Raw genomic sequence first — 11,427 nt, 5'->3', positions numbered from 1 at the left:
CAATAGCCACAACATAAAATAATGTGTAACTGTATGTATTTTTGCCAGGCGGTACCATACAGCACTGAATGAATGCAAACTTACAACCTTCCGGTTACTAGACCAATGCTCTAACCACTAGGCTACCCTGCCGCCCCTCTAAATTTGACATGGAAAGTTGTCTATTGAACAGCTACCAAAAAGCAAAGTTTACATTCATCATGATTCTTGATAGTTATTTCTGCCTATTGTATGGATCTGTGTTTACAGGTCTTTATTTTAAAAGTTATTTAAGATATCCCAATGATGTTTGTGTATTTGGGCAGACATTTGACTTGTTGTATTCAAAATTTGAGCAATATCAGAGCTTGCCATATTGGGTTACCCTTGCAGCCAGGCATTATTCTGCACTGTTTGAGTCAAAGGGTGTCACAATATCTATAAATGTAACCCCTTCTGCAGTCAAATATTTTTACACAACCATCCATTTCATACATGGGAGACCTTAGAGATATGGAAAAACATGGTTGTGCTTTGTTATACCTCAGGTAGGAGTATCTAAAAAAATTGTAAAAAACATTTTTTTTGAGGATTGGCCACTAGCCTAAAGTGCATTCTCAGGATCCTGTTAACTGTACTGTATCAGTGTTGTTTACGTTATTAAAACTCTTTCTATCTGAACTGTTTTTGGCATCTCCAATGTGTGTGAATAGAATAGTCAACAGGCATGACTGGTTTCAATCTGGGGCAGGAGTGGACTTGCTATGAAAGTGCTAACATTGGGGGTTAATTCGTCCTAAATCAAACAGCTGTTGTTTCTAAGATTGAAAATAGGTCAACGTTACACTTAGTAAACTGTCCTTTTTACTATTGGCTATCTTGTGATTTGTTGACATCCTCTTCCTGACTGATTATGAGACATAGCTAATGCCACTCCTAGGAAAATTGAAATCTTGTCAAATGTTTTGTTATTAGACTGTTTTACCTCACAGCTCTGATGGCAACAAATGGAAGTCAGCTAGGAAAAGAATCTTTAATATGTAATTTCAGAGACAGGTACATTGAAAGCCTATCTGATCAAACTAAAATACAAACCATTCTTTGTGACAACAGAATGGACAGTAATAACTAGGAGAAAGGTTAACACAGTAGATCCCAAGTGTGTAATTTCTTTTTTTTAGGCCTTCAGACTAAACATTAACCGCTAGAACACATATTAACCTTACTGATGATCCCAACTGATGTGATGTCTGATCTATACATTCCATTTCTATGGTTACAACCTGGCAGTGTGAGTTTCCTGGTCCGGATTGGGGTCCAGGCCCAAGGCTGGTGATGTACTGTTGAGGTTCTAAACTCAGCTGGTTCTATCTTCTGTAGCGGTACCTCTTGAAGTGGAACCACAGCTGGAAGATCCCGTTGGCGAACTGACAACGGAACCCGTGGCGGTGAGAGTACTCCCACTCGCGGTTAACGATCTTAAAGGCAATGTCCTCATATGGAGGGCCCGCATGGAACCGCAGAACCCCAAAGTCCTTGTTGTCGGGACTGGGTTCTAGGAAGTACTGCGGTGTGGAACGTTTGTTGATCAGGTCCGGGTAGAAGATGTTGAACTTGTAGCCCTGGACGATCTTAGGCGGAGGGTTGTCGAAGTCGTAATGGGTCTGGTTATATTTGTTCCACTCGAAGCCTGTGTGGACCCTGTTGAAGAAGCGAGGTTTCCGGGGACGGTATTTATCAGCCCACAGGTACATCTTCCCTGTGAGGGGAAGCTCTACGCTAAACTGAGCCTCGTCCCCGCCCATGCCCTGTTTGGCGCGACGCACAAACTCATCCTCTGCATTCTCATTGGCATCACCTGGAGAACAAGGGGTGAGCAGAGAGAGAAAGATTGATTAATAGGACGATGGGTAGAGATAGTCCTTGTAAGAATGTCTGAGCTTTTTTGTGTATGTATGAATATGGGTGTGTAGAGCCTCTTACCTGTGACGGCGAGCTGTCTGCGTGAGAGGTGTAGTTTGTGTGTGTCTTCGTCAGGTGTGATGGTGTGTGTGTCCAGCGGTAGCTCTGAGGGAAGCAGCAGTGTGGGACTGTAGCGGCCAGAGTCATACTCTGCCTGGCTCTGCTGGATCAAATCCTCCTCTGTCAGAACAGCCTCTACCACCTCACCCTTCTCCTCTCCATCCCCCTCTTTCTCCCCGTCTCCCTCCGTGGATGGGCCCGCCACTTGCTCATCCTTCTCCTCTGCATCCCTCTTTTGATTGATGGAAGGGGAGGAAGAGGAGGGTCCAGGCACCCCTGAGGGAGTGTCTTTCTCGCTCTCGGTTCTGTGAATGAAAAATAGAGGCGGCAAAGGTCAAACCTAGTGTACTTGAGCGTGTGTGCGTAGAAAGAGGTTGACGGTGTGCGTGCGTGTACTCACACAGCCTCGTCCTCAGGCTCCTCTTTGATGATCGGGAAGAGAGGCTCACTCTCCACTCCCTGCTCCTGTTTCAGCTTGAACAGCTTCTGACGCAACACGTCCTGGTGCCTCTCTCTCAACCTACAACACAGATAGGGGTTGACATTTTTTATTTTAGTCATTTAGCAAACACTCTTAGCCCGAGCGGCATACGATAAGAGTGTCTGTGAGTGGATACATTTATTTTCTTCTTATTTTTTTGTTGTTGAATTTTACCCCTTTTTCTCCCCAATTTCGTGGTATCCAATTGTTGTAGTAGCTACTATCTTGTCTCATTGCTACAACTCCCGTACGGGCTCGGGAGAGACGAAGGTTGAAAGTCATGCGTCCTCCGATACACAACCCAACCAAGCCGCACTGCTTCTTAACACAGCGTGCATCCAACCCGGAAGCCAGCCGCACCAATGCGCCGGAGGAAACACTGTGCACCTGGCCACCTTGGTTAGCGCACACTGCGCCCAGCCCGCCACAGGAGTCGCTGGTGCGCGATGAGACAAGGACACCCCTACCGACCAAGCCCCCCCTAACCTGGGCGACGCTAGGCCAATTGTGCGTCGCCCCACGGACCTCCCGGTCGCGGCCGGTTACGACAGAGCCTGGGCGCGAACCCAGGGACTCTGATGGCACAGCTGGCGCTGCAGTACAGCGCCCTTAACCACTGCACCACCCGGGAGGCCGAGTGGATACATTTCTGTACTGGTCCCCAGTGGGAATCGAACCCCCAACCCTGGCGTTGCAAGCACCATGCTCTGCAATCAACCGATCCTCACCGTGCTCGGCCCATGAAGACCCTGACTTGCTGCATCAAGCTCTCCCAGTAGCCTATGTCCAGGTTGGATCCCCCAGCTCGGATCTTAGTTTCGATGTTGAGGTTCAGCGCCTGGAGCTGGCTGTACGTCTTTCCCTTAAACACTATCTGAACATCGGTGCTCACTGACGTGTTAATGCCATCACGACGGTCACCTGGAGAACAGAGAGACAGTCAACTAAACAGTAAACCTCACTTGACAGACTAGGGCTGCACCAGAAATGGTACCCTATGCCCTAATTATATATTACACTACTTTTAACTAGGGTGCCATTTCCGACACTTCCTAGGAGAAAGAGATGAGGAGAAATGCCTAGGCGTAAAGTATAGAGGTTGATGATGGACAGCCAAGACATAAAATGGGCCAATGAGAGAGAGCAATACTGAGATGTCCATGTAGCTGGGCCTATGAGAGGTTGAGGTGGTGCACCTGGGCCTTTTCCAGATGCCTCCAGTTTCCGGAGCTTGCTGATCTCATCCTCTGTGATGGTGGTCATATCCCTCCAGAAGTCTACATTCTTCCCCTGCTCCAGCTCCATGTATACCTACGGAGAAAACACACAGGGTCACACAAAAAAACACTCTCTTCCTCTGCACACCACAATTTCTCAACCAACAAGCTCCATTTATTCTAGAAAGACAGTAAGCACACACACACACACCTTGATATCTTCAAGCAGGTCGTCCATGTCAGTGACGGTGAGTCCGTTGAGGAAGGTGTAAGGTTCGTGCATCTCCACAGCCAGGTCGTCATCCTCAGCACTGATGTACTTAGCCAAAAGGTCTATGGGCTTAGCACGGCCGTCACGGATACGGATCTTAGACCTAAACACACAAACATGTATTAGTTAGACGGCTACACACAAATCCACATCGGCAGACACCGGAGCACTGAGGTGTTGTTTTTGGACCAGGCTGTTTTTGAGTGAGTAAATGGAACCACCGTGCCTTTGGAAAGTATTCAGACCCCTTGACATTTTCCACATTTTGTTTGGTTAGCCTTATTCTAAAATGAATTAGATAAAACATATCCTCATCAATCAACACACCCAACAACAACAAAGGGTATTCAGACTCTTTGCTATGAGACTCTAAATTGAGCTCAGGTGCATCCTGTTTCCAGTGATCATCCTTCAGATCATCCTTCAACTTGACTGGAGTCCACCTGTGGTAAATTCAATTGATTGGACAGGATTTGGAAAGGCACACACCGGTCTATATAAGGTCCCACAGTTGACCGTGCATGTCAGAGCAACAACCAAGCAATGAGGTCAAAGGAATTGTCCGTAAAACTCAGAGACAGGATTGTGACGAGGCACAGATCTGGGGAAGGGTACCAAAACATTTCTGCAGCATTGAAGGTCCCAAAGAACACAGTGGCCTCCATCATTCTTATATGGAAGAAGTTTGAAACCACCAAGACTCTTCCTAGAGCTGGCTGCCCGGCCAAACTGAGCAATCGGGGGAGAAGGGCCTTGGTCTGGGAGGTGACCAAGATCCCGATGGTCCCTCTAACAGAGCTCTAGAGTTCCTCTGTGGAGATGGAAGAACCTTCCAGAAGGACAACCATCTCTGCAGCACTCCACCAATCAGGCCTTTATGGTAGAGTGGCCAGACGGAAACCACTCCTCAATAAAAGGCACATGACCGCCTGCTTGGAGTTTGCCAAAAGGCACCTAAAGGACTATGACCATGAGAAACAAGATTGTCTGGTCTGATGAAACCAAGATTGAACTCTTTGGCCTGAATGTCAAGGTCATGTCTGGAGGAAACCTGGCACCATCCCTAGGGTGTAGCATGGTGACAGTATCATGCATCATGCTGTGGGGATGTTTTTTTTCACCGGCGGGGACTGGGAGACTAGTCAAGATCGAGGGAAAGATGAAAGGAGCAAAGTACAGAGAGACTCTTGATGAAAACCTGCTCCAGAGCGCTCAGACTGGGGCAAAGGTTCACCTTCCAACAGGACAATGACCCTAAGCACACAGCCAAGACAACGCAGGCTGTGGCTAGGACACTCCTTGAGTGTCCTTGAGTGTCCTAGCCACAGCCTGGACTTGAACCCCATCAAACATCTCTGGAGAGACCTGAAAATAGCTGTGAAGCAATGCTCCCCATCAAACCTGACAGAGCTTGAGAGGATCTGCAGAGAAGAATGGAAGAAACTCTCCAAATACAGGTGTGCCAAGCTTGTAGCATCATACCCAAGAAGACTCAAGGCTGTGATCGCTGCCAAAGATGCTTCAACAATCTACTGAGTAAAGGGTCTGAATACTTGTGTAAATGTTTTTTATTTTATTTATTTTATACATTTGCACCTAAAAAATTAAAAAAACACGGTTTTGCTTTGTCATTATGGGGTATTGTGTGTAGATTAATGAGGGACAGAAACAATTTAATACATTTTAGAATAAGGCTGTAATGTAACAAAATATGGAAAAAGTCAAGGTGTCTGAATACTTTCTGAATGCACTGCATGTGAGAGGTTATTGAGGGTTAGGGTTTACAGAAGGATAGTAATGAAGGTGGCACCACTAACCGTAGCTTGGCCTGGTGCAAGTGAAAGTTGTCCTCTTGTTCCGCCCAGGTTTTGAAATGCTCTGCCTCCTTCTCTCTCTGCAGCATCTCCAGCTCGGTCTCTCTCATGGCCTTCTCTCTCTCCCTCTCCAGACGCAGCTGCTTCACCTAAACACAGGCAGACACACAAACACAGTTACACACACACAGGTCCTGCTCTTGCATGGCTTTCTCTCTCTCGCTCTACATTGTCCGACAGTAAAATTGCATGACTTCGTTGGAGTCAAATGTAACACTATTTTGGGGTTTAAATAGTCCCAACCCCATTTTGTGTTAAAACTACATTGTTTTAAAAGATTTTCAAACCACAACTCTATGCACAAGGGCTACTTTTAACAATTTCCACTAAAAAATGTACAAAAACGAGTTTAGTAGAAGAATTGTGCAGATGTAACCCTAAGGTTTTTATGTGACCAACGTTTTCCAAAAATGTTAAAATGTTAAATATCTTCTCTGAATTAAGATTAAAAGATGTCTGCTATCAGTAATGATAGCTTGCGTTTGAAAAATCTCTTTTGGTTATTGAACTACAGTAAATGAAGTGGATTTATACCCGGTGCCCGGACTACGGTAACAGAATTACATCATGGGTCCCTGATCTGTACTACACAGAAATGCATAAATATGGAAACGAATGTCATTTACAGCACAGTTTCACAAGTTTGGACATCACAGTAGAATACAATGCAGTACAATATAGAGTTCAGAGTTCAGTAGAGTTTAGTTCAGTACAATATATACTCAGCAAAAAAAGAAACATCCTCTCACTGTCAACTGCGTTCATTTTCAGGAAACTTAACATGTGTAAATATTTGTATTGAACATAACAAGATCCAACAACTGAGACATAAACTGAACAAGTTGCACAGTACCAGATTTGCTGTGAGATGTTACCCCACTCTTCCACCAAGGCACCTGCAAGTTCCCGGACATTTCTGGGGGGAATGGCCCTAGCCCCCACCATCTGATCCAACAGGTCCCAGACGGGCTCAATGAGATTGAGATCTGTGCTCTTCGCTGGCCATGGCAGAACACTGACATTCCTGTCTTGCAGGAAATCACGCACAGAACGAGCAGTACGGCTGGTGGCATTGTCATGCTGGAGGGTCATGTCAGGATGAGCCTGCAGGAAGGGTACCACATGAGGATGTCTTCCCTGTAGCGCACAGCGTTGAGATTGAGCATGTTGTCATTGCAGGCAGTCCGATGATGCTGCGACATACCGCCCCAGACCATGACGGACTCTCCACCTCCAAATCGATCACGCTCCAGAGTACAGGTCTCGGTGTAACTCTCATTCATTTGACGATAAACGAGAATCCGACCATCACCCCTGGTGAGACAAAACCGAGACTCGCCAATGAAGAGCACTTTTTGCCAGTCCCGTCTGGTCCAGCGACGGTGGGTTTATGACCATAGGCGACATTGTTGCCAGTGATGTCTGGTGAGGACCTGCCTTACAACAGGCCTACAAGCCCTCAGTCCAGCCTCTCTCAGCCTATTGCGGACAGTCTGAGCACTGATGGAGGGATTGTACGTTCCTGGTGTAACTCTGGCAGTTGTTGTTGCCATCCTGTACCTGTCCCGCAGGTGTGATGTTTGGATGTACTGATCCTGTGCAGGTGTTGTTACACATGGTCTGCCACTGCGAGGACGATCACCTGTCCGTCCTGTCTCCCTGTAGCACTGTCTTAGGCGTCTTACAGTACAGACATTGCAATTTATTGCCCTGGCCACATCTAGAGTCCTCATGCCTCCTTGCAGCATGCCTAAGGCACGTTCACACAGATGAGCAGGGACCAGTGGCATCTTTCTTTTGGTGTTTTTCAAAGTAGAAAGGCCTCTTTAATGTCCTAAGTTTTCATAACTGTGACCTTAATTGCCTACCGTCTGTAAGCTGTTAGTGTCTTAACGACCGTTCCACAGGTGCATGTTCATTAATTGTTTATGGTTCATTGAACAAGCATGGGAAACAGAGTTTAAACCCTTTACAATGAAGATCTGTGAAGATATTTGGATTTTTACGACTTATCCTTGAAAGACAGGGTCCTGAAAGAGGGACGTTTAGTACACTCTATTGTGCTCTACTCAATGTACAGTACTTTACTATCCAAACTTATGAAACATACATCTATGATAGATTCAGATTTGGTTCAACTACTTTTAAAAGTCCATGGACGTCCAGTGTCCATGGAAAGAGAGGGGGCTAGTGGGTATGTGTCAGTAAGACCTGGGAGAGGTGACATTAACTAGAGAGAAAGAGAGGGGGCTCGTGGGTATGTGTCAGTAAGACCTGGGAGAGATGACATTAACTAGAGAGAAAGAGAGGGGGCTCGTGGGTATGTGTCAGTAAGACCTGGGAGAGATGACATTAACTAGAGAGAAAGAGAGGGGGCTCGTGGGTATGTGTCAGTAAGACCTGGGAGAGGTGACATTAACTAGAGAGAAAGAGAGGGGGCTCGTGGGTATGTGTCAGTAAGACCTGGGAGAGGTGACATTAACTAGAGAGAAAGAGAGGGGGCTCGTGGGTATGTGTCAGTAAGACCTGGGAGAGGTGACATTAACTAGAGAGAAAGAGAGGGGGCTCGTGGGTATGTGTCAGTAAGACCTGGGAGAGGTGACATTAACTAGAGAGAAAGAGAGGGGGCTCGTGGGTATGTGTCAGTAAGACCTGGGAGAGGTGACATTAACTAGAGAGAAAGAGAGGGGGCTCGTGGGTATGTGTCAGTAAGACCTGGGAGAGATGACATTAACTAGAGAGAAAGAGAGGGGGCTCGTGGGTATGTGTCAGTAAGACCTGGGAGAGGTGACATTAACTAGAGAGAAAGAGAGGGGGCTCGTGGGTATGTGTCAGTAAGACCTGGGAGAGGTGACATTAACTAGAGAGAAAGAGAGGGGGCTAGTGGGTATGTGTCAGTAAGACCTGGGAGAGGTGACATTAACTAGAGAGAAAGAGAGGGGGCTCGTGGGTATGTGTCAGTAAGACCTGGGAGAAGTGACATTAACTAGAGAAAGAGAGAGGGGGTTGTCCAGACTCAGACTGTTTTAACACTGGGTTTGTCCACAAGAAAAACAAAGAAAACAGTTATGAACTGAACATAACAGTATGTCAGTGGAAGAGAGGACAGTAAGCAGGTGACCCAAGCAGGTGACTATTGTGATTTCCCATTGTAGCCAATTCAGTTGCAGTAATTCCGTTACAGATTTGTTGGTAATTCCTTTGCCAAATTGGTCACGGAATTACGAGTTTTAATCGCATAATAATTCATTAACAAAATTGATATCAGTAAAATCACTATAACTAATTGGTAGGTCTACCATTACTTGTTACTTTCTGGGGACTTAATTTAACACCGATTTCAACTATCCTTGATTTATTATGCAGACCCAGAAAATTGTTGCATAGAAGCATACCTTCTGCAGTTCTCTGCGATTCTCCTCCTGGATACGTTTGTTCCTGTCCTTCAGGTCCTTCTCACCCAGATGGCCAATGCCCTTCCTGTCCAGAGCCTGACCACAACAACAACATAGAGAAATACACAAATTCCTCAGAGCCTTGTCTGATGAAGCCTGAAGAATTGAATATAATTCTCAGTCGGGCAGAAATTTGCATTTAGATCAGGAAAGTTTCATTTCATGACCTCTACAAGCCAGAGTGCTGAATAAAAGTATTGGTTATCCGTGTTGTTGTTCCTTTTGCTGGTAGGAATGTGAGACAAAATTACCAACAGAATAATGTTATCAACCCAACCTTCAGTAGGCTGTTCTGTAGATCATTTGTATTTCCGGTTTTTATTTTCAATACTTATGCAATTAGCACGTGACAAACACTTTACAATATAGCCGAGTCTAACCGAAAGGCAAACACTTCCAGCTGATTGCGAGGAAAAGTGTTTCGGCTATCGTTTACATATTGTGCATCACGTGTAATGTGACAACAGATTGATAATACAAGTGACAGAACCTATCGGCGCTGCAAAAAGTCAGGTAAACACATTCCTGTGGAAACATTATCTCCACCTCCTACCGCCAAAAGGACCAACAGCATGTACAAACCTGTAAAATAAGTATAAATATTTTATTTAAAAAATTCTGCCTTGTAGAGACTATTGCGTTTTCTTTTACAGCGACGTCTTTCAGACTGATATTCATGGAGTAACCATTGTATCAAACTGCTGTTTAGACTAGGTCTGACAACCACTGCACTTCTAAAAGCAGGAGGTTGATAGTCCCATATACACCCATTTCTCAAGTGCTCATTCTCCTCTCCCCGTCTTACCTTCTGCCATTTGAAGGTGCCCAGCAGGTTGTTGTCTCCGAAGGGGTTGTCTGCATTGGTATAGCCCATGTACTCCTCACTCCAGCCCATCTTTTCTCTCTTCTTCCTCTCCTTGGCCTCCTTCTTGGCCAGTCGTCTGGCCCTCTTCTCCTCTGGGGTCTCCAGGGCCTTCAGCATCTCTCTCTGGTTCTTCTTCTCATCTCGTACTGAGGGACCGGCCTCTCCAGACCCCGGGCTGCCTCCACGGGCCCCGCCATCCGACCCAGAGCTCTTAGACGAGTCAGAGGATCCAGAGCGACGTCTATTACGCTCTTTGTCCCTTTGGTCCTTCCCTCTGCTTCCTTCTCTCCTCCCACGGTCTTCACTCCTCCGGCTGCTTCTTTCTCGACTTTTCTCCTTACATCGGCTTGGCTCCTTGTCTCGGCTTCTCATTCTCTCCCTGTCTCTCGTTCTCTCCCGCATCTGTCGTTCTCTTTCTCTGCTGGGGCTTCTACTCCCTCGGTCTGCACTCCTCTGCCATCTCCTCTCCCGGTCATTGTTCCCCCCGTCCCTCGATCTCTTCCGGTCTGCACTAGACCCTGAGTCGGACTGGGACTGGCTCCTGCCAATCATCTTCTCTCCTTTGTCTTCTCTTCTGCTCTTCTTTTTCTCTCTTTTCTTCCTTCCCTTTGGATCATCTGAGTCAGACCTGATGGATAGAAAAACGTTTAGTTGCAGTTACAGTATGTGGGCCATTTTTTGCGAACTACATACACAGTACATTTTTATTTCATATAGCTTAACCTGTAACGTTTACCTGGATCTGTCTTTTGATTTGCCCTTCAGTTTACGTCTCTTGTCGCTGTCTGAGTCGCTTCTCGATCCGGGATGGTCTCTGCTACGGGGCCGCTGTCCTTGTCGCCTCGTAGATCCACCACTGCTGCTCGAGTTTCCGCTCTCAGAACGCGCAATTCTCCGGGTTTTTATGTTTCGATCAATGGACCGACTCCGGCCTCTCTTCTCTTCGGGTGATCGTGATCTGCTTATTTTGGACCTGTTTCGATCCCGGTTCCGACTACGAGAGCCAGAACGGGACCGACGATGCTTTTTTGGACCCATGGCAAAAGAGTTCCCAAATTTTTGTGGTCCGTTCTCTTCTAGGTCGCGTAAATAGGACCTGTATAATTATTTTTGTTCGCAGCACACAACTGTATTGTATTTGAGGGGAGAAACACATTAAGAAAATTACAAACATAATTATTTAACTTAAACCACGAAGGGATCCTCTCCTAATAACCTTTATATTGATTTTGTTCACATTTGTTTAATTCTCAGGTATATTTA

General features: G+C 46.1%; 1 protein-coding gene across 1 annotated transcript; it reads right to left on the bottom strand.

Moving 5' to 3' along the window:
• Positions 1 to 993: 993 nt before the first annotated feature.
• Positions 994 to 11,394, bottom strand: LOC109872097 (cactin). The gene is made up of 10 exons (XM_020463204.2): positions 10,901 to 11,394; positions 10,105 to 10,792; positions 9,240 to 9,335; positions 5,788 to 5,933; positions 3,911 to 4,073; positions 3,679 to 3,793; positions 3,211 to 3,403; positions 2,402 to 2,521; positions 1,963 to 2,306; positions 994 to 1,837 (listed from the first exon to the last, which is right to left on the bottom strand). The coding sequence occupies exons 1-10, from the start codon at positions 11,200 to 11,202 to the stop codon at positions 1,347 to 1,349; spliced, it is 2,658 nt and encodes an 885-aa protein (XP_020318793.1). The 5' UTR covers positions 11,203 to 11,394; the 3' UTR covers positions 994 to 1,346.
• Positions 11,395 to 11,427: the final 33 nt, after the last annotated feature.

Source organism: Oncorhynchus kisutch, linkage group LG27, assembly GCF_002021735.2.
Source record: "Oncorhynchus kisutch isolate 150728-3 linkage group LG27, Okis_V2, whole genome shotgun sequence".
Taxonomy (NCBI): Eukaryota; Metazoa; Chordata; class Actinopteri; order Salmoniformes; family Salmonidae; genus Oncorhynchus; species Oncorhynchus kisutch.
Note: the sequence above shows the minus strand (reverse complement) of the source record. Positions and strands in the feature narration are given on the sequence as shown.

Bases quoted from the DNA above. Each gene is read 5' to 3' on its own strand.
- LOC109872097 (XM_020463204.2), bottom strand. From the start codon at position 11,202: ATGGGTCCAAAAAAGCATCGTCGGTCCCGTTCTGGCTCTCGTAGTCGG. The intron at 9,336-10,104 runs GTAAGACGGGGA...TGTTGTGGTCAG, and splicing joins GCACCTTCAAATGGCAGAAG to GCTCTGGACAGGAAGGGCAT. The intron at 5,934-9,239 runs GTATGCTTCTAT...GCCTGTGTTTAG, and splicing joins ATCGCAGAGAACTGCAGAAG to GTGAAGCAGCTGCGTCTGGA.